Source organism: Aureobasidium subglaciale (genome assembly GCF_000721755.1).
Source record: "Aureobasidium subglaciale EXF-2481 unplaced genomic scaffold scaffold_29, whole genome shotgun sequence".
NCBI lineage: Eukaryota > Fungi > Ascomycota > Dothideomycetes > Dothideales > Saccotheciaceae > Aureobasidium > Aureobasidium subglaciale.
In genome coordinates this window covers 166,336-187,606 of record NW_013566966.1, presented here as the reverse complement: position 1 = coordinate 187,606, position 21,271 = coordinate 166,336, and the positions used below count along the sequence as shown (strand labels likewise).

Genomic DNA, 21,271 nt, shown 5'->3' with positions numbered 1-21,271 from the left:
GTCGTTATTCTAGCGGAGCTAATGGTGTCGCGCCCTCCGTTCTTGCAAAGAATGGACTTCCTCCAGAACATTAAGTTTTGATGTATACATTGTGCATATGCAGACCGTTGGGAAGTGTGAGGCTTGGAGACTGCTTGTTCTGAGCTTGATGATACTATTCCTTCGTTGAGATTTTTATATATGGCGACACACAGCTGTACGCATTATCCAGCCGCTGCGAAGATATCGTAGAAACTCACAGTTGATCCCGGCTCGTACGCAGGCCACCCTCCAACCCTCTGATAGAGGCTGCCCCTGATCTTGAGCCATCTTTTGAGAGTTTTTTGGTGCTCACCAGAATATGCTTGTGAGGGTTCCTCGACTACAGGCCCCCTCTGCTGGATGACCGTGAAGAGGAACCGCAAACCGTCAAACCGTCGTGAAGGGCGTGAAGCCTAACAGTAACTCTACACAGTAACCTCTATTGCCGTTCGATGATTTGATCAGTAGGTGACACAAACACGAATGTTGACGCGTCGGAGATGGTGGGTTTCGCACGTATATGAAACTGTACCAACCGAGTCGCCGACATGCATGGCATCCAAACATCCTTGAGATGACAAGGCGCAGTGCTCTTCGAACGCCAAGATGAGAACCTGACCACTCAATGCGTGCTTACAATAGGTATACTGTACTCAAGACCAGTCAAGTGTCAAATACAACTGCCCAGCCTGGTGCTGCTGCAAACCATCTTTTTGCTTGTGTCCCAACAGCCACAATGACCAGTGTCCGCAACTCGACATATTCAATGCACAGTGTGGCTGATGCTCACCTATTGGCAATGCTGGATGGCAAGCAAGACGAGTGCGGACTCGCGACCCAAGTCTCCAGACTCTCGGCATTCTTTCCCACAAAGCTTCTGGAAACAATTTTGATCGTTCCAGGCACTTCGCGCTGCAAGGATGAGACCGACATGTCTGGAAACAGGCTATCAGCAACCTCATTCGATGACATGCAGAGATCAATCCAAGTCATTGGACTCCCAAAACCTGAGAGGTCAAAGTCCAGGCTGAAACTCTCTTCCGAGTCTGAACGCATCATCGAGGACGCGGCAGATGATGATCTTTTTCAAGACCAGGATTACGACCCTGAACCACAGATGCAATACTTGGCACCTGATAAAGGGGTGGTCGCGTTTACGCCCAAGCACCGTCAGCAAGGCTGTGGATATCGTCACCCACCGTACTCTGGACCGTGTGTGAGAACCAACTGTTGTGGTTATGGTGGAGGATATCGTGCTCCTCAGCGACCGCCGCCGGCTTACTTTCCAGGGTGCAGACGGCAACGAAGGTGTGGAGGTGGATATTACAATGGTACAGGTGGCTATGGGTATGGCAGAGGTGGGCATCCAGGTTGCGGTGTGCTTTATGCCCAAAGGCCGATACTTATCCGACGGCATCGCGGTTGTTGCTGTTGTTGACGATTTTTGGTCAGGGCAGAGCCTCGGGCTTAGAACTGAACTGGAGGCCCAGTGGAGCTGATTGTTGGCGATAGAATAGGCGGGACGGCCTCCGGTATCTTGTTGACAGAATCTAGCCCTCACCCCTTGAGTCAGTGATCTTCAAGATCTTTGGTACAGTTCATTAAGTCGTGTTACGCGAATTAGGTGGGGTTGTGATGAGCCGCGATCAATGCCGGCCTTATATTGAATCGCATGAATTGATCCATAGAATCGCTGATATGCCGTCACACAGTGGCCCATGAGCTCCGTGCAACATGGCCAACACCTGGTTGGGACTTTCTAGAAGCAGACGTTGCTCGACATCCCTGTCAGATCGCATCCCGGCTATCGTGAAACGCCACGTGAACACTGCGATAGGGTCCACTCGGCAGTGCAATAGATTACGAGGATCAAACCTCGAGTACTCATCCTTGCACGTGGTTGGGAAAGATTCGAAGATCTGGTCGAGTTTGACGCCTGAGCGACACGAAACAAGAGGCTGAAGTTTGTGTTGTGTGCTTCGAGGAAAGATCAAATCCGGGAAGAGCCGAGAAGGGAGCGGCTTGCATCGACCTGGGCAACACAAAAGGTGGAGAGCCGATTGATCTCATCACCATCATGCAGATGCTGACACTGCAGCAAACATGTTGACGACCGCTTTCTCAACATTCTGTCAGCTGATCTTTGTTTGGCTGAGATGCCTGGCATCTTTTGTAGACTCCATTGCAGTTCGATCCTGGAGGTAAATCCTATCCCGACCCTAGTCAGCGTTTCTGGGCAGACACCTCGGAGAATGGTTCTTGTGTTTAGAAAAGGTCAATCTTGTGTTAAGGTCATTGCGAAGTGTTCGCACCGAATATCCCTCGATTTTCAAGACATGACAATGTGGATGCGGATGATGGTTGCGTTGCGAATGGAAGTCAACATATGGAAGGAAAGCCGACTTCGGACTTTCGGGAATGCCGAACAAGCCTCGAGTGATTGAGAACAGCGATTGGAAGAAGTTATCCGTAACGCGAGGCGAACAAATTGAGGTGCATGATCAACATCAGGAAGTCGGCAAGGTGCATTTGCAGCCCTCAGATGCGCGCACTGTCGCACGCAATCTAAAGAGCACTGCGCGTCTTACAGTCCTCTCTGCTCAATGAGCTCACTGATCCTCGAGAAACCACGCAGATGTTCGGCTGACAGCCTGGCAAATTTTGAAAAGCAGCGAACACAACGTTGAAAATCTAACAAGGATGTTTGGTCGTGACGGCTCCAGAGTCGGGTAGATAACAGTGGCTACCTGCCCAGATGACAGGGAATATACTCGTTTAAGAGCAGTAATGAACATCACCCGGCGTAACGAAGGAAAATTGATTGCTGCGAAACAAAGGGCTTCGGAACATAGTGCTTTTGAAATTGGGCTACAAATTGCAAAGCGTTCAGAGCAGGCATCTTGTGTATCGCAGGATCAACAGTAAGAATAGACCAAAGCGGCATTCTTGTCTGTAGGTTCGGCAGTGATGAGTGTTGTCGAGTCGTCGAGTGGTAGATGGCCGGGGCTCTTTGCAGTAGGGCGAGTTTAAAAGGTCCACAGCATGTTACGAGGCGCAGGATTGAGGTCGTCTGATCCGGCAAAGCACCCCTAAAGTCGAAATTCGAGCCGTGCGTTTCTCCAAAACAGTTTAATGCACGAGCTGCCGATCCCGTCCCCCCCCATCGGACTGCGCTGCGACGGACGCGGTGGCGCGCTGTAACTGGTCTTGACTGCGCAGTTGCAGCTTAGTGGTTACGGAGTCGACTTGATTGATCTTCACGTCCACGGCTGTCTTTTCTTTTCCCCCCGCCCGACACTCCTTCCCAGCACTGTTCAGTCTGCCTGCTGCCGTCTGCCTCTCGCTCTTCCCATCTCATCAACCGCTACAGCACACACGCCTGGACGCCGGTCGTGCCAGTGGAATTGGCACATTTGGATTCGACGTTTGAAAGTCAAGCTGAAACACGATTGTGGGACTTGAGCGATTGCAACGTGGGGTTGTACAACGACATTCTACAAGCTTCAACGACGATATAACGACGACATGGCTCCGAGCTTCACCTCACGTCCACGCTCGTCGCGCGACTCGAGACCGGCCAGTCGAGCAGACGACGACCTTGTCATCCCGGATCGCACCTCGTCGCTACATTCGCGCATCACACAGCCTCTGGCATCGCAACTAACCCAGCCGCGCAATGGCCAGCGAACTCCAAAGACCCTCACCCATGCTTACATGGTGTGTGGCGTCGGTCGTGAGCCGTCGCAATGGGTCAAGGCTCCTCCGCCATCCCAGGGAAAGATTGGACACATGAAGGGCGCTGTTGGTCAGTTCTGGCTCCCTGAGATTCTAGGGAGCAGTCCGAGGCTGGAACAGGACAACGACATCGCCCGCGCCCTTCATGCTGCGATGAGGGTATGTCTACACGCCATGTCCGCGAGTCCATTGTACTGATCATTTCCAGGCATGTTTCCCTCATGACGTCGAAATTTGCACAGGCACCATGCAACCTCACTGTGTACACCATGCATTCGTTCTCCAGCAAGATTCTTCACACACTCTTTACGGTATTGCCCTCCGCGTCTGGTCTCGCGCTGATGAGAAGCGCGCTGAAACAATTCGCGAGCTGAGAAAACGTACCGAGACCGACTACTACGAGACTCCTGGCGAGACATACTGGATTCCTTACTGCTTGAGTTTCCTTTCTAGATACCCCTTGTATAACCTGCTCGGCGACTACCTTCGTGGCATGTGGATCCACTGGAACAAGGCTACTAACCTCTTCCATGCAGAGGAAGTCTCTCGCATACTCAGTTTCCCTGCTCCTAGGCTCAACGACCTTGTCCGTATCGACATGAAGGACTACGCTCTTTGCTACCAATTCCCTTCTTCTCCTACTGGCTTCCAGAATTTCGCCATGTGGCCTCTCTTTTCTTGTCTATCTATTCCCAACATTGTCGGTGTCACCGAAGCCGCCATCTCGCCCACCCGAAGAATCATCTTCGTTAGTCACTACCCGGCAATGCTTACAATGGCTGCCGAAACTATCCGTTACATGGTTCGTGTCTATGAATGGAGCGGCTTGTATGTGCCCATTGCGCATGCTCGCCATGCAAGGGACCTCGTCCAGGAGCCTGGTCCGTACATTATTGGTGTCACTGCTGAATGCCGCACTCTCTTTACTGCCCCAAACGATGCCTTGGTAGTTGACCTGGACCGCAACTTCGTACTGACCTCCAGCCCACCGGACGTTTTGACAGGAGGCCAAAGGACTAAAATGATCAATCGTCTCACCCAGGCCTTGAAAGGCGATGTCGCACCCTCTGGTGTTCCCCAGCATCTTCGATCGGCTTATGGTGGCGGTAAGCTCATTCCGGCAGGTCAGATTATCGTCATGCGTGGCGAAGTCGAAAGTGTGCAGGATCCCGGTTGGTGGAACCAAGACGCAGTCATGTCTGTCATGGACCACGTCTGCGAGAAATTGGGACGCAACACTGGCATTAAGGCTGTCTTTGGTGGTTCCCAGAAGAAGCCTTTGATGACCAAGGTGTCAACGCGTCATCTCAACGAAATCATCCGCGAGCGCAATCAATACTCTCGTGATGCGAACGAGGCCTGGCAAGATTTCATCAATCTCAAGTGCCGCATGGATACAGAGGTTGTCAAGGTCACCAAGCGCAACAACATCCTCGACGCTGAGCTCGACTCCTGGAAGCAGCAATTCCTCAAATTCCAGTCTTTCGCCGAGACACTCACCAAGGAGACACAGGAGCTCAAGGTCAAGATCGAGGGTCACAAGCGTGAGAATAGAAGAATCGCTCAGATCTCCGAGCAAGCAAAGGAGGAGATTGCCCGTCTTACTCCCAGACTTAGTGGTACTGAGAAGCAAAGGGACGATGCTCTGGAAGCTCTTGTTCTGCAACAAGAAATTGCTGAGGAGCTCGAACGCGAACGCAAGCGTAACAAGCAAGAAATCGCATCTCTGCAGCAAACCAACTCAGCTGTACTCCGTCAACGCGATGAGGCACAGCGTGTTGTTCTCCATCTACGTGCTTTGATCGACGGTCAGGCACACCACATGGAGCACATCGTCCGCACCATCGAATTGCCTGACGAGGTCGATGAAGCCGCAGCCACTGCTCTTCCTGCATCTCCTGCTCCAGGTTCGTCGGTTGCAGGAGACAACGCCAGCGCGCAGACTTCGCGCGCCTCGTCGCGCAGCAGCACTCGTATGTCAGCTCGTGGCGAAGATGCTGCAGCTGAGATTCTCCGTCGCAATGCTGACGCCCGTCGTCGTCTCAGCGCTCTCAGTATGACCGATGTCGCAGACCGACAATTGCGCGACAAGACTGATGCGATTGCCTACATCATCCGCAACATCAGTGAGCAGTGCGCCGCAGCAGTTGAAGGTCTCAACATGGCTCAACGTGCCGAGTCCGTTGCCGGTGACCGCAACGGCAACGAGGACGACGCAAGTCTTGCCTCCTCCGAACACGGCGGCAACCTCAAGCGTCGTAGCAAGGGTCGCATCATGACACGCGCCTCCCTCAGCGATGCCGCTTCCGAATACGACGGTAGCGAATCCTCCAACTACAGCCTCCACGACGCACGAAGCCACACAATCCGCAGCAGCATCCCAGCCACACCCGATCTCGTACACAGTCACAGTTTAAACACACTGAACCGCAGCAGCACATCTATGAGCATGATTTCCTCCTCCACAGTTGCCACACCAGATAGAGGTAGCATGCAAAGCCACTGGCGTACTACTCTGCAAGAAGACATCCCAGAGCTTCCCACCAAGATTGCGAGGACGGAGTCTGGAGATTCTGGGGCTGGTGATGAATTTGATGCTGGTACTGCTGCTGAGGATGAAGAGCCTGTGAATGCAAAGTACTCTACTAGAGGGCTCGAGCATCGTTTGCAGATGCGTTCTAATTAGACGTTCTTCTTTTTGTGAGGTCTCTTTTTTTTTCTTTTTCTTATTCCTCAAAATTCTCGTGGTGTATTTCTACTTATTTCTTCTGATGATATGGATTATCTCGTTTGTATGTTTTCTTTTCTTTGCTCTTTTCTTTACTTTTGTTTTGATATTCTCAATTACCCTTAAGCAGGCGAGCGCTTTCTTGTTTTCTGTTTGTGGTTTTCCTCGTCCCAGCTAAATCTATTTATCCTTTTTCTCTTCATCCAGTTTCTTGTCAGCAGTGCAACGTGATCTTGATCTTACGTATAACAACTATGCCTTATGACTGTTATCACGTCCGCTAATTACAAAAGGAGCTCTGTGCCGGGTTTTCCTTGCCTATTCCCAATATTGATCCTCATCCAATAATTTGGAAATATTTACAGTGATGGTTCATACATCTTTTGATCGGCATGAATTCCCGAGGGCTACGATACATACATCCTGATGCTTCTCTTTATGCATCTATACCTTTGTCCTCGGCTGATCTGTTCTCCGTCCCATCTCGGTCATCTCGCCAACTTGGAAGTATTGTGGATTTGACATGTTTGTTAACATCAAAGCTAAAGGATATTTCACGTGTCTTGGATACGCGGCTTATGATAGATAAAAATGTTTTGCACGAGCTGCGTCTAAAGATGGGCACAAAATCTGACGCCTACATCTGATTTTCAACCTTATTCAAAATTGTATATGCTCTCTCCCTGTATGGACGAGCTTGTGGTCGCTCCTGCCTTGACGATCAAAGCTGATCGCGCCTTCCACTTTCAATCCATCCACATCCCGTCGACTGCTGAATCTTGTATCTCTCGTTCCTTCCCAGATACTGCGAGTTCTGACTACTACTTTCCTCGTTCAAGAAACAACACAATGGTGAGCTGTAGAGAGCCGCAGTCACACTTTGATTGAAAAGAGCCTTCAAGGAGAGCAGTAATGGGAGCGAACGTCCGTAAATTCCGTAGACACTCCTGCTATTCATCGAAGCTTTTTGTGCCTTGACATGTATAGGTGTGGAAGTTTAGCATATGAAGAGCTCATGCGATTCTCTCAGGCTAAGAAGAGAATAGCACCGGCTCTCTTGTGTCCTTGCTCTTGTGCTGGTAATCGATTTTATACGTAGCTATAAAAGGCAGGGAGAACTCGAAGAAACACAGCCGTGTCCGAGAAGAGGGGCATTCTATGCTCAAGTGCCTGCTCAAGTGATTGTAACATAGTCTGGCGATACTCTCTCTTACTGACTTACTTCTCGATGCTCAACCCACGTAGCTATAGCTTCTAGCCGACTTGGCACATCCTCTCCTACAAGCTCGATGACACTGGCGCCGTCAGGCCAATGCAGCAGCGATCCTGGAAACTTCCACTTAATCTCAACAGGGTTCTTGCGGGTTGGTACGTATTTGATCTGCGACAGACGGCAGTAACGTAACTTGGTCAGACATGAAAGCTGATGAAGTAGTCCACTTTCCCAGGTCTCCGATTGTGGGACCCATGTTTGTCTGTCTGGTATAAGAATCAAGACGTCATCTAACGTAACAGTTTCAATTCTACGGCTGTGATGGGTCAAGAGAGAGTCCAGCGCGAGCAGATCGACGATCGTGCATTCTTGAAGATGGAGCCTGGTGATACGCGCGGATGCCAAGTAGTCGTAAGATAGAGAGAGGTTACTCGTAGGACTTATCGCGTTGATAGCGTGATCACTCACCTCCGATTTGAGCAACGTCAACCAAAGTTCGCCTTGGTCAAACGAGAAGTGAATGTTCGAGTCTCTACCCTCCCGGTCTAGAAAGATGTCTAGCAAGAATGGTATACTCTCAGGCTCGAGATATGATTTGCCCGTTTCCCTCAGACTCTGGAGACCCAAATCAAGCTGATGTAATCGGCCTCGCCGGCCGACGTCGAATTTGAGGCCACGCATGGGACAAGCAAATAGTTTGGTGGATTTCAAAACCGTCTGGAGTGTCTCATCGAGATTGTAGTCGTGATGCGTGTCCGGTCCGCCGAGTAATAGCTGACGCCCACCGAAGCTCTCCAAAGGATTTCGATCGCTGACTCCAACAATCACCTCGCCATGGTTTCTCGTGATTTTGCTGAGGATCTTCGCAGTGACATTTTCAAAGAGAGCCGATTGGGCGAAACGAGCAGTACGATTGATATCTCGAGTTCTTTCTGCCAGAGTATCAAATATACCGCATTAAACTCGATGCTCTTGACAAGAGGTCCTAAGACAGCATGTTCTGTTATTTTGAGGAGCTTGTTCATGCTGTATGCTGAGACAACATGGCTTCTCCCCACGAAAAATACGAGGCCGAATGCCTTGGTTGTGGAGGCACAGAGTCGTTTGTTCATAACGCGGACGCGTTTGAGATCGTTATCGTCCAGAAAGCTGACGATTTGGGAGATGATCTCCCCGGGACAACCAAGTAACTTTGGTCTCGTCTCCATAGTGTCCAGTATAAAGTGTGCCTTGTGCCGGGGCATTGAAACAGAAGCGCTGCGCTCTGAGGATTTTGAGGTAAATATAATGGTGCAAACCTGAAGGTGCAGCGTGAAAGTCTTGTATCCACAAGGTGTTGGAAGAGTTGGGAGGGAAAGTGCGAGTGAGAGGAGTTACTTGTCCTTCACCTCGAACATCACTTGACGCTCCCACAATGACCAACCCTTGCATGTCTCGTCCACCAACACCCGTCCTCCTTGTCACCAGCTCCGGCCGAATCGTGTCTACTTCAGGCTCACTCTAGCTCCAGTTGGCAGTCACTTCCCTATCACTCAGCTTTCAGTTGTGTTTCACATATCCATCACCCGTGATCTACGTTTGCTCCACTCCATCAACCACTGCCTATGATCAAATTACTGCACACTGCAGAAAATCTCTTCCCCAATGCGCCACGCTCGATGAGACTTAGTCCACTTGATTTGAGCCAAACGAGCCCTGCTTTGCTCTTTCGCTTGCAACCCCATCATGATGATTCATGATGATTCATGAAGATTTTGCTGCTGATTGGTAGGTGGTTTCTCGGAAAGAGAGGTATGGTGGCCGAGACTGCGAAATGTCTAACTCCTAGAGCCAGTGTCAGAAGTTTCGAGACATGATACGCACATTCTGAGAAAGATTCCGACGTGAAGTCATGCATGTATCGTTCAATTCATTCTCCCTTGATATTGATAGACTGATGAGAATATCTCTAATGTAACCTCCTCAGCGCTTCAACAATGCTTCTGACCTCCTCAACACCCACGCTCAATCCTTGCACGATGCTTTCCTGCAACTGCTCATCGCAGTCCAAGAAACGCTCAATTAATTCGCCATCTACAAATCTGTTTGGCTCGTCCGACTCGCGCACTGATGTCTTATATGCGCGGTAGCGATTGAAAGGCACGTTTCCAGGGCTTTGCACCTTTTCTGCCATGTTCTCTTGTAGGCGCATAAGTGTGTCTTGGTGTTGCGGTGCGATGGTGGCGAAGAGGTATATGGCGCCTTCGACTGTGGCGAGGAAGGCACAAGGAATGACAATAGCGCCGGGGGTTGGTTGGACCTCGATGCGGCGGATGCGATTGACCATCTCGCCGAGTTGCATGTCGGAAAGGACGCGTAGGCGGCGCTTGTCCTCCTCTGAAAAGCCATTGACGTCTTGGTTAAGCACTAGCAGGTTTCCCTCGGCGTCACTTTCGACGTAGGTGTTTGCTTCAATGTTGGCAACTGCCGTACCCCATGTAGTGTCGTAGTGACGGGCAACTTCGCTTAAACTGTCGTCCTGGCCATTTGCGCCCTGCTTGTATTGCACAACTGAGACACTCTTCATCAGATCCGCAATCGTAATCTTGTCTCCAGTCACGGATACGTCAATGGGTGCTGTGGATGTGCGGTAACTAGCGACCTTGTCCAGGTATGGTGTACTGGCCGTCTCGTACTTGAAGTTGTACATGACCACCTAGGGTATGTTAGCAGACGACTGGTAACTTGCGGAGGGAAAAACTTACGGTCTTTACGAGAGCTGCAACAATACGGCCCTCGCACATTGCCAGACATCTGCATGCTCCCTTGACTTTGTGCTGGGTCACAAGCTTGAGACGTCTCTCGTCTGTGACCTCGAATACCAGGATACGACCTCTAGGTGCATCTCCAACGTCCTCTTCGATGTAACTTGTGCCTACGATAAAGCGCTCCACTAGATCACCCGAGCCGTCATCTAGCTTAGCACGGATACAGCTCTCGACTAGTTCTTCCTGGTTCAGAGCAAACGTGTGCAACTCCTGGAACGCGACCTCATCAACAAGCTTGAAGTGACTTTCTATGTGTTCGTAGCTTTCCCTGATGGTACGCTTGATGGTACCAAGGCCAAAAGCACGTAGATCCGCAGAGTACGCAATGCGGCGCACGGTCTCGTTAACAGGCAAAGTCTGTACATGAGTCGTTCTTTCCTCGTCCACAATGGCGAGCTTGAGCTCATTGGCAGTAGCAATTGCAATGGCATTAGGGAAAGCCTCGGTGTCAAAAGGCGAGACGCACGTCGCGTCTTCTGCTGTGATGGCAGAATACACAATACGGCCCTCTGATCCATAGATCAGACTTGGGTGCTCGCAAATGGCAAATACGGTGTTCAGTCCATTGCCCTTTGGGAGTGCTTTGAAGCTGGCCTGTTGTGTACCAAGAATTATGCTCTTCTTTGACGATAGAGCGTTGGTGCTGGGATCGATGGAATATGTGACGACGTTTCCGTCTGCCATGCCAATGAAAAGTGTCGGTAAAGAGCCCTCGAGAATCGGAGCAACGAGTAAGGATCTTGGAACTGCTGTGCTTTCTTCATCAATCGTCTCGGAGTGGAGAGTCCTTAGAGATGAAGCATCGAGAAGCGAAACACTTGCGTCTTGCCAGAATCCGACGACGCAGGTGTTGCGCAATGTAGGCGACAAGGATATACAAGCAACCTGCGAACCAGCATCAAATTGTCTCGTAGCAGTGACTTTCACGTCATCGCCGGAGACATCAAGCATGGTTAAGCCCGAGCCGCTGACGGAAACCAAGATATTACTACCTGCTGTGGAAGCCGCTGCAATTGAGGAACCCTCTGACGGCGACCAGCTCGCCAAATTCATGCCGCTCTCAGGGTCAGTGATGAGGACTGCAGAGCTGGTAATCTGGAGTATCTTGCCACTGGGGAGATTAGTAGCAAACAAAGTACTTTGTGACAAGTCCATTCCCTTGAAGTTGTCAGCTTCCTCAACATCGCCATCTGAAGAGAAGCTGAAGATGCGGGTGTGTGCAATGAAGGACACCACCAGTGTGTCAACGAATTCGAGTGTCGAGGTCGACTTCACACTGAACACGTCTGTGATGTTCTCCATCTCACCGATTGACCCGAGATCTTCGAGGCCAACACCGCTTCGGACACTGCGTAAACTACCGTCTTTGAAAGCGCCGCTGCCAGTAACAATACGCGCCTGACCGGAAGAGTACTCATTGACCTGGGCATCAGAAGAGCGATTACCCATATCCATAACCGTGAAGTCGAGGATGGGAGCAATGTTGGCGAATGTTTGCAGAATCTCGATAGAGCCGGGAGTGATCTGGATGAGTTGAGAATTTCCTTGGTGTGAACCCACGAAGATACGACCTCCGTCCAGGTACACCAACGTCGATGCACGTGAAGTCTCGCCGATGACATCTAGTTTCCAGCCCTCAAGATCTTGTTTGGCGTTCAAAGTGACCATCAGCAGGTACAGCTTTCCGTATTCGTCAGCGAGGACAAAGCGCTGATCGTCTATTTGTGTCCATGCGACGAAGATGGTCGCTTCCTTGAGAGGCTCGCTCTTTGTGATTCTGCGGTCGAACTCCTCGCAGTAAGATATGGTGGTCTCTCCCAGGATGAGTACACCATAAGCAGGCCCAGGTAGAGGTATGAGATGACTAGCACCCAGATCGAGCTCATCACTTGCTTCCTGCTCATTCTCGAGCTCGGCCGATCCGGGCTCGTTGGACTTGAGTGAAGGGGTATAGTCCAGTTCGCGGACCTTTAGCCTGACTTTGCCCATCGAATCCTCAAAGAGCAGGGCCAGCTGTGGCTTGTCCTTTTCTTTTCTTCTGTGCAGGAACGTCGACGATCGTACATTGAGCTCTGGTACTCTGACGGAGGCGGGCTCACCGATGTCGCCGGGTCGTGAGTTGGGGGCTGATTTGCGTTTGGTCTCCTGGGCGATGGGTATGACGGACACGATGCCTTCGTAGATCTCGATTGTCATGTACCTCCGTGTGGGGTCAATGTTGCATCGTTCTCCAAGCTGTGCTTCTCTTGCTGCTCTATCCGATATATCCTTGAAGCTCTTCTCGGTCTTGAGCTGCTTTGTCGTGGGGTCCCAAGAGAGGGTAAAATACATGTAGCGATCGGTTCCGACGAATAGATGGTCGGTTTGTGACGAGGCATGACGGATTGCCTGCAGCATGATGACCTTGCCGTAGATGGCTTTGGAGTGCTGTAGGACGAGGCCATCTTGTTGTTGAGCGTAGAACTCTAGGCGGTTGGCCTTGCTATCTTGGTGTCAGCGCATACAATAAGTTAGGGTGGATACAACATACGCCACCACAAGGGTATCCTCGTCGGCGCTCAGAAAGTTGAGTTTTAGCGCGTGCCGGACGCTGCTGGGCCGGTGGATCGATGCCAGATAGGCCATACTGCAAGGAATGGAGAGATCACAACCGAGGTGAAATAAACACAACTGCTGAGATGCAGTCGGTGAAAGCTAGCTGTGAGCTCGCGTGAAAGTCGATAAACGGGTATATGACGCTGTCACTTATCTCCGCGTACTCCGAGGCTAGAAAGTGTGGAGAAGCGCCAACATGTAGCCTCCTCACGGCTAAAGTTTGTCACTCATGGTTGTAACTTGTAGCAAGGCACAACACCTGTCACTACTCGATTGAAGCCTCCAAAGGCTCGTTGTTTCGTCAATATTCCGCAAATTTCTCCTAAGTCATAGCATCACTACCATTTTTGCAAAACCTCTTCATAGCTCCGCATCGGTCGTAAGTCTAGGAGAGCGACATTGACGGAGTCTAACTAATAAGAGCTATTCTCCTTCCGAATGTTCTTTAATGGCATCATGATCGGATTCTCGGCGCAGGCCGTGCCTTCGATAGGGTCTTTAGTAAGATGTTGCACGTGTCTGCATATCACAGTTCTGTTAAGATGGTTGCAAAGAAGTCAAGGAACAACCTTTGCAAAGCACTGCTAAATGCTGCATCCCTCGATTGTGCAACCATTGTCTCCTTAGAGACTCTACAAAGTACCTACGACGACAGGAATTATATTAATAACATATTAGATAACATGACAACCACTTGTCCATTACTGACGACGGTTTATGTTCAATTATGAAATGTCGTAGGGACGACCCTGACTTCTCAAGCGCTATGGATACCACCATTGCCGCCGCAGGCGCTACTACTGCAATCGTCCAACGTCTCCAGCCTCGGGAATGGAGACAATTAAAGTTCCATGGTATGCAACTCACATCACAGTCGAACATCTCAAGCAGCGGTACACTCGGCTCATGCGCCGAAATTGGATGCCCTTCAGATCCTGGACCTTCGGTAGCGAATTAATGTATGGTCAACAATCGCACATACTTGAATCTAGGCATAGATACTTTCACTACAGATCTTGCTGAAGATCCGACATGGACTCAGGCCACACAGGTCTTCGATGGCAACATGACACGAATTTTAGAGAAGGACTTTTGGCTGGGTGCTCCTCCTGCACTCAATCTCAGTGAGGGGATCCTCAAATTCCGAGGATGCGCTGTGTTCTCGTATAACCTGAAGAAGAGGATGCAGGATAACGAGACTGTGGTGTCGACATGTTCGAGTGCTGTCGGCGATCAATGCGTGCCTGAAACATCCAGCGATGCAAAATAATTTACCACGATGCTTCTTCAGAACCTGACGCGTAACGGTACTGTATCCGAGGAAGACGTCTGGTAAAGTCTGGAAGACAGACCGAAGACGCATCTGGCAATAGCTTGCGAGCCTGTTGCAAACGAGTCTAGTTATGTGGACGGAGTGGCAGGCTGGGGTCAAGAAGTATATGCAAGATGTGAGTAGTGTATCACTCGCATTGTAACACTTACTGGAACAGCCATCACTGGCGATCCCGCACCGAAAGTCCAGTTGCAATCGCAAAACCAGAGTAGTGATTGCTGGCCGACGCTCCCGAAGACGAACGATTTGGCTTTCGCATTTGGCTACAACCAGACCGGGACTTATCACGCAGGGTCCACACTGCGCATGATCAATGGAGTCAATCTGTTAATGACAGTGTTGTATCCCAGCGATACGGAGAAAATCCAAACGACTGGAGCCGAAGCGCACATGTCATGTCTGTGACCAGTCCAAAGAAATCTCGCAGCAGAAGCGAACGCGGTCCAAGGTGAAGCAGGACGCGTGAAGGCGCTTGGGTAGTCGGTCGGTCTGGTCCCGGCGGCGGCCACATTCCTGGTGATGTAAACAGCAAGGTGGCTGGGGGTCAGTAGAATAGTAGAGATGTCGTTGTGAAGCTGGCATCTGTCAGATGTTTCGAACAATAAACCGGGTCAGCGGTCCAATTCGCGCTAGTGGCCACTATGTCATTGACACGATTGAATACCTGGGACACGACTTGTTTTATGTGAGAGTGCAGACAGGCACAGTGACATGTTTTAAGACGATTGGATGTCTGACAAGGTCGAGTGTGACTTTGACGGCCAATACTCTGTAACGATGGGCATGCGCAGTGGAGAACTAGACCAACCACCCCACCATTCGCAAGCAAGAAGAGCAGGCGAGCACAGGCCATGAAGGTACGAGTTTATGAGACTCCATCGAGCACCAATAAATGGCCGTTCATGCTTCACAAGAAAGTAAGAGGCTATCGGGGCGAGAGGGGACGCGATTTAAAGCAATTCGATCATGGTCAATTCTTCGCTGCTTCCGGACAAGTTTTGTTTTTCTGTCAAGCAGAAAGTCGCAAGAAAGAGGGCTTGGGCAGGGACTTGATTGACACGGCGGAGCTTCTTCCCAACCATCTAATAGTTGCGTCCCCATCGGCAGCAAATCTATCAATTATCCTTGTTTAGTGTCTTTCAAAGTCGCGCATCGGCAAGCAACAATCGACTCCCTGACCCAAGACGGGCAATTCCTCAGAAACAACAAGTTGGCAGCGCCGCTTTGACCAAATTCTAAAGGTTGCAAGTGCACAGCGTCACTCCCCTCCACACGCCTAGAGCCTTGAGCCGTCCGTCTTGTCTGCTTTGACGCCGCTTGCGAGTTGCGACAGCACCCAGCACCCACCACCCAGGCACACCCAACTCTACCCAACAGTGTCGCCATTCTATCATTCGTATCAGTCGAGCCGTCCCACCATCCGCGCATCCGGCTGCTAGAGAAACGACAGATATTCTAGCACAAACAGCAGTCGCGCTCAGACTCACTATTCTTCTTCGCAGCATCGCCGGCGACTGATAGCCCGTCAGAGCCAGCCAGCTCCGAATCGTCATTGTATACCAACCCGAAGATGAATGGATCCGACATTAAGAAGGCTGCAATCCAAAAGGCAAAGCAAGTCGCTCAGTCCGCAACCAGCGCTGCCAACGGCACCAACGGCAAGAAGCGCAGAAAGCAAGAACTGAAACCTATCGTCACCACCGAGCAGCAAGAAGCGTGAGTTGATTTCTCCCATCCACCGACGTTCTCAACATTCCTCTAACACAATATCAGCAGCGCTTCAGGCTCAACCGCTTCCCCCATGACCAGCCAAAAATCCACAGCGAATACCCGTGACGTAAGTCCATCGGGCTCAGATTCATCTTCGCTCTCCGGCGACGAGCAAACGGAAAACACAGCAGATGAGGAAGACTCTGAGGACTACTGCAAGGGCGGCTACCACCCTGTCCAGGTCGGCGAGGAATACAACAATGGAAAATACACCGTCGTGCGCAAGCTGGGCTGGGGCCACTTCTCGACCGTCTGGCTCTCGCGCGACAATGACACTGGCAAACACGTCGCTCTCAAGGTCGTGCGCTCTGCCGCCCACTACACCGAGACAGCTCTCGATGAGATCAAGTTGCTCAACAAGGTTGTCCAGGCCAACATGGATCACCCTGGCAGAAAGCATGTAGTCAGTCTACTCGATTCCTTCAATCACAAGGGCCCTCACGGTATGCACGTTTGCATGGTCTTTGAGGTCCTCGGCGAGAATCTTCTGGGCCTGATCAAGCGCTGGAACCACAGAGGTATTCCCATGCCTCTTGTCAAACAGATCACCAAGCAGGTCTTACTAGGCCTCGACTACCTCCACCGTGAATGCGGTATCATCCACACCGATCTCAAGCCCGAGAACGTCCTAATCGAGATTGGCGATGTTGAACAAATTGTTAAGACCTATGTTCAAGACGATCCCAATAAGGCAAAAGACGAACACCGCAACGGAAGAAGGAGGAGAAGAACTCTCATCACTGGCAGTCAACCTCTACCCAGCCCTCTCAATGCCAGTTTCAGCCAGACCGATCTGTCAAGCCTCAACAAGCTCATGGCAGAGCAAGGTAAACCTACCCCGATTACCGGTCCAAGCCCCAGTCCGAGTCAAGATGTTGAAATGAGTGGTGCTGCAGGCGCAACTTCACCCACAAAATCCATGAAGGAATCTCTCGGCATTTCAAGCGAGGCAGCGCAAAAGGAACGCGAAAAGACTGCGTAAGCTCTCCTATATCATTGTACTTGTCCTAAGCCTGTGGATTATTGACTGATCATGATCATAGCGACATCCTCGCCAATAACGTTTCAGGCATCGACCTTGGAAAGTCCTCTTCAGCCACACCATCAAGCAAGGCAACAGAAGAGATCTCATTCGACACAATTTCCGTCAAGATCGCCGATCTGGGTAACGCATGTTGGGTTGGGCATCACTTCACAAACGACATTCAAACACGACAGTACAGATCACCAGAGGTTATCCTTGGATCTAAGTGGGGTGCCAGTACTGATGTTTGGAGCATGGCTTGCATGGTAAATTCAATTTCTGCCTAGAGCAAATCGTACTCGAGCTAACAACTATCTCTCAGGTCTTTGAACTCATCACTGGTGACTATCTCTTCGACCCTCAGTCTGGCACCAAGTATGGAAAGGACGACGATCATATTGCCCAGGTAATCGAACTACTCGGAACCTTCCCCAAGTCATTGTGCGTTTCAGGAAAATGGTCGCAAGAGATCTTCAACCGTAAGGGTGAATTACGCAATATCCACCGACTACGCCATTGGGCCTTGCCAGACGTGTTGAGAGAGAAGTACCATTTCAGCATCGAGGAAAGCAAGCGTATCGCCGAGTTCCTCTTACCCATGCTCGAGCTCCAGCCCGCCGACCGCGCCAACGCTGGAGGCATGGCTGGCCATGGCTTCCTGGATGGCACAAATGGAATGGACGGCGTCAAGCTGGATATCGCGCCCGGTACCAAGGGCGAGGGCATCGATGGATGGGCCACAGAGATCAAGAAGCAACGGTAGAGCAGCTGCGGGTACTTTTGCTGTTCTTGGACAATTGTGAAAATTTGGACCCTACGAGTGGCAATACTCATCTGCATCATCGTCCACCGCAGCTTACTGCTCTTACATTTACGAGAAACGCCGTTGCCGAGAGATGAAGAGTCACAACAGACAGCTACTGCAAGTAATCGGAAGAAAGAGGGAAAGACGAGAGCAAGAAACACTACATGAAGAGGTTCTATGAAGATAGGGACGTACAGGGGAGGAAAATGACACTTCTGGCTAGTGTATTTCAGGGGGTTTTCCAATTCGAATAGGCGCATAGCCTTCCTTACTTTGGTCCGATATGTTGAAATTGTTGCTGCATCTCTACCCTCCCCGTGTGCGAACCACTGTCACATCTGTAGCTGTCTGGAAGCACAAACATTTCTAGATCTGGAGCGATGGCGCCGAGATACATGTTCTCAACGACTCCCTGGGTTGGATGTGTCAAAATAAGATATGACTGTGCCTTTCTACAGCTCGTCCTTACGCTGCTCCGATCATTGAGAGTGGATGGGATGTGTCAGAGTTCAGCACACAGCACACGGAAAGAACAGACATAGTTGCGTAACCGGGTATGGGAGACTGTCATTAGACTGTGTGCAAGTGAGAGGTAGGGTTCGTCACATATCAATGAAGCTCACAATGCGTAGGCCATGCGGGGACAGGGCTGTAGGAGTGCAAGGTATTTTTGGTGATCAAGTAGTCGGCGAGGAGAGGAAGATTAGACATATACAAGTATTAAGCATCATCTTGAAATACCAAAACATAAGAACATCCGATATCACTCGAAACATCTTACGAGAAATAGGCCGACCATACCACCAATGCGGCAGCTCGGGATTTGAATGCCTTTCAAAACATCAGCAAGATTTCAGAAGTGGCGTTTTAAATGGCGCCAGGATTGCTCAATTCATGAAGTCTGGTGATGCTGATCACTAGATGTATGACAGGTGGAGCCACGCAGTCATCGCCGTCGGACCAGATTACTATGCGAACACGGTGTTTGATACGGGGAATGTCCGCGACATTGTGGCCTCAGGGGCAAAAAGAAAGGGAGTCTCCGAGGTTGCTTTGTTTTGTGCGCGTCCACGATGAGATGATCTCAATGCTTAGCTCGAGATTGCCGGGCGCTGATTGGCTGTGATTACAGATCTTGGCTTCGATCATTCCCAAAGCATGGTCGGCATCTTCTAGCCTCCGCGAATCCAGGGACCTGTGGAACCATAATGTGGGCAAATCGTATGATTTTGGTTCTCACTGGAAATTTAACGTTGGCGAGACGTCTGCGGCGTGGTGGTTGTTTAGAAAAAGGGTAGCTCTTCACTTCACTTCCCGGTCCTTTGTTGCACATACATCACACCCTACGGGTTCCTCTCTCCTTAGCAGCGACACGATCATTTCAGTTTGAAGGATCAAGAGAGGCTCATCATGTCGTACCTGTGAGTGATGCCCCTTTGTACTTAAGTCTGTTGATCCTCGGGAACGCCTTCTGACCTATAGACAGCAATGCGACAGCCATTCTTGAGCACGCTCTCCCTCACACCTCCGACACCTACTGGAACCAATTCGATACGGTCTCCAAGTACAATGTACATCTCAACTATTTCGAGCGCCTCTGGATGGCGTGGTATGCGTACATTGGCAACGACGTTCTTGCCACTGGTATCATGTCTTTCATGATGCACGAACTCGTCTACTTTGGCCGCTCTCTTCCTTGGATGATCATTGATCGTATTCCTTATTTCAACAAGTACAAGATCCAGAACGTATGTCGATCCAATGCTGCAATCAGTATTCACGACAATCATACTGACAGGTGTCTAGCAAAAAATCCCCACTGCTGCTGAACAATGGCAATGCGCCAAGCTCGTACTGATCAGTCATTTTACTGTTGAGCTTCCTCAGATTTGGTAAGGCAGAACTGGCACAAGAAGAATTGGGACGACATTGCTAACATCGCCTCCTCCAGGCTCTTCCACCCTATGGCTCAATTCTTCGGCCTCGGCACCGAGGTACCATTTCCCCCTGTCTACAAGATGGCATACCAGATCGCCATCTTCTTCGTCCTCGAGGACACATGGCATTACTGGATGCACCGCGCCTTCCACTGGGGTCCTCTCTACAAGGCTGTCCACAAGATTCACCATCAATACTCTGCTCCTTTCGGTCTTGCTGCCGAGTACGCATCGCCTATTGAGGTCATGAGCTTGGGTTTCGGCACCGTCGGTATCCCCATCGTCTGGTGCGCCATCACCAAGGATCTCCACATTCTGACCATGTACATCTGGATCGTCCTCCGCCTCTTCCAAGCCATCGACGCTCATTCCGGCTACGAGTTCCCCTGGTCGCTCCATCACTTCCTTCCCTTCTGGGCCGGCGCCGAGCACCACGACGTACACCACGAGAAATTTATCGGAAACTACTCCAGCTCTTTCCGCTGGTGGGACTACGTCCTTGACACCGAGGCCGGTGCCGAGGCTTCCAAGAGAAGAAGAGAGAAGAAGCTTGCAAAGGCCAGAAAGGCTCAATAGATGCCTCCCGTGTCCTCTGATGTTTTCACGCTTTCAATTGCGCTTCTGGACATGGGAAGGCAAGGATTGGATATCTGTTCAAGATGCCACATCTTCTACCTTCACCGGAAGTCATCGTTATAATGGCCCTTTTTTCGTATATTCTGCATTGGGATGGAGTTCTTACTAGAAAAGATGGAGGTGCTCACGGGCAAGATCTTGAGTTTAGCGTTTGTGCTTATTTCTCTACAAGCCATTAGATGCGCCGACAGCGTACTGCACAAATACGACATCCTAAGTCTTCAGTTCATCCATTGTTGCAAGAGGTATATGTGATTGTTCTTCAAAAATGAGGCACTCGAACTCTGGAAGATACCATGCATTCTCACGACCAGATTTTCGCAGGTACTACATCTCTAGAGCTGGGCGATCGCTCTCTGACCGAGGGGCCCTGCCTCACTCCTCCTTGTAGCGGTTAACATATCGTGTTCAAATATTCAATGTTGGTGAAAATGCAACAAAGTAATTCGGAATCTGAAGTGTGGCACTATTCTGTGAGTGACACGCCAGATCGCCGCTACTCGAGCTACAGGCGCAAGAAGCCACAGACAGACGATTAATGGTCAGATAGTCTCCGTAAACCGTTAGATCGAGAACTGCAGTCAGCCCTGTGGTTTGTCGGTGGGAGAGGCACAAAAGCATGCTCTGACACATGGATGATGAAGCCCTGGTTTCGTGAAGCTTGTCG

At 50.5% G+C, this 21,271-nt stretch overlaps 7 protein-coding genes across 7 annotated transcripts; 4 read left to right on the top strand and 3 right to left on the bottom strand.

Moving 5' to 3' along the window:
* Positions 1–199: 199 nt before the first annotated feature.
* AUEXF2481DRAFT_467938 (uncharacterized protein) lies at positions 200–1,789 on the top strand. Its single transcript, XM_013484537.1, has one exon. It carries the CDS (start codon positions 647–649, stop codon positions 1,457–1,459), a length of 813 nt encoding a protein of 270 aa, XP_013339991.1. The 5' UTR covers positions 200–646; the 3' UTR covers positions 1,460–1,789.
* A 1,321-nt stretch (positions 1,790–3,110) lies between these two features.
* On the top strand, positions 3,111–6,743 carry AUEXF2481DRAFT_101756 (uncharacterized protein). Its single transcript, XM_013484536.1, has 2 exons — positions 3,111–3,915; positions 3,965–6,743. The coding sequence occupies exons 1-2, from the start codon at positions 3,547–3,549 to the stop codon at positions 6,440–6,442; spliced, it is 2,847 nt and encodes a 948-aa protein (XP_013339990.1). The 5' UTR covers positions 3,111–3,546; the 3' UTR covers positions 6,443–6,743.
* Positions 6,744–7,694: 951 nt separating this feature from the next.
* AUEXF2481DRAFT_33067 (uncharacterized protein) lies at positions 7,695–8,378 on the bottom strand (the record flags this gene model as incomplete). The annotated part of the gene is made up of 1 exon (XM_013484472.1): positions 7,695–8,378. One exon carries the CDS (start codon positions 8,376–8,378, stop codon positions 7,695–7,697), a length of 684 nt encoding a protein of 227 aa, XP_013339926.1.
* A 1,207-nt stretch (positions 8,379–9,585) lies between these two features.
* Positions 9,586–13,188, bottom strand: AUEXF2481DRAFT_101755 (uncharacterized protein). Its single transcript, XM_013484535.1, has 3 exons — positions 13,035–13,188; positions 10,442–12,986; positions 9,586–10,392 (listed from the first exon to the last, which is right to left on the bottom strand). The coding sequence occupies exons 1-3, from the start codon at positions 13,127–13,129 to the stop codon at positions 9,646–9,648; spliced, it is 3,387 nt and encodes a 1,128-aa protein (XP_013339989.1). The 5' UTR covers positions 13,130–13,188; the 3' UTR covers positions 9,586–9,645.
* A 1,368-nt stretch (positions 13,189–14,556) lies between these two features.
* On the bottom strand, positions 14,557–15,476 carry AUEXF2481DRAFT_466312 (uncharacterized protein). Its single transcript, XM_013484534.1, has 2 exons — positions 15,097–15,476; positions 14,557–15,007 (listed from the first exon to the last, which is right to left on the bottom strand). The coding sequence occupies exons 1-2, from the start codon at positions 15,283–15,285 to the stop codon at positions 14,717–14,719; spliced, it is 480 nt and encodes a 159-aa protein (XP_013339988.1). The 5' UTR covers positions 15,286–15,476; the 3' UTR covers positions 14,557–14,716.
* Positions 15,477–16,002: 526 nt separating this feature from the next.
* AUEXF2481DRAFT_69831 (uncharacterized protein) lies at positions 16,003–17,989 on the top strand (the record flags this gene model as incomplete). The annotated part of the gene is made up of 4 exons (XM_013484510.1): positions 16,003–16,148; positions 16,206–17,180; positions 17,246–17,492; positions 17,549–17,989. The coding sequence occupies 4 exons, from the start codon at positions 16,003–16,005 to the stop codon at positions 17,987–17,989; spliced, it is 1,809 nt and encodes a 602-aa protein (XP_013339964.1).
* A 1,452-nt stretch (positions 17,990–19,441) lies between these two features.
* Positions 19,442–20,544, top strand: AUEXF2481DRAFT_8547 (uncharacterized protein; the record flags this gene model as incomplete). The annotated part of the gene is made up of 4 exons (XM_013484459.1): positions 19,442–19,452; positions 19,518–19,779; positions 19,838–19,923; positions 19,983–20,544. 4 exons carry the CDS (start codon positions 19,442–19,444, stop codon positions 20,542–20,544), a joined length of 921 nt encoding a protein of 306 aa, XP_013339913.1.
* Between the last annotated feature and the right edge of the window lie 727 nt (positions 20,545–21,271).

What these genes read in the sequence shown, in the direction of transcription:
- AUEXF2481DRAFT_101756 (XM_013484536.1), top strand. Translation starts at nt 3,547, where the DNA reads ATGGCTCCGAGCTTCACCTCACGTCCACGCTCGTCGCGCGACTCGAGA. An exon ending in CCCTTCATGCTGCGATGAGG is followed by an intron (nt 3,916 to 3,964) that starts GTATGTCTACAC and finishes GATCATTTCCAG; the next exon opens with GCATGTTTCCCTCATGACGT.
- AUEXF2481DRAFT_101755 (XM_013484535.1), bottom strand. Translation starts at nt 13,129, where the DNA reads ATGGCCTATCTGGCATCGATCCACCGGCCCAGCAGCGTCCGGCACGCG. An exon ending in GAGGATACCCTTGTGGTGGC is followed by an intron (nt 12,987 to 13,034) that starts GTATGTTGTATC and finishes ACACCAAGATAG; the next exon opens with CAAGGCCAACCGCCTAGAGT. An exon ending in TTGCAGCTCTCGTAAAGACC is followed by an intron (nt 10,393 to 10,441) that starts GTAAGTTTTTCC and finishes AACATACCCTAG; the next exon opens with GTGGTCATGTACAACTTCAA.
- AUEXF2481DRAFT_466312 (XM_013484534.1), bottom strand. Translation starts at nt 15,285, where the DNA reads ATGGCCTGTGCTCGCCTGCTCTTCTTGCTTGCGAATGGTGGGGTGGTT. An exon ending in TAAAACAAGTCGTGTCCCAG is followed by an intron (nt 15,008 to 15,096) that starts GTATTCAATCGT and finishes GACAGATGCCAG; the next exon opens with CTTCACAACGACATCTCTAC.
- AUEXF2481DRAFT_467938 (XM_013484537.1), top strand. Translation starts at nt 647, where the DNA reads ATGCGTGCTTACAATAGGTATACTGTACTCAAGACCAGTCAAGTGTCA.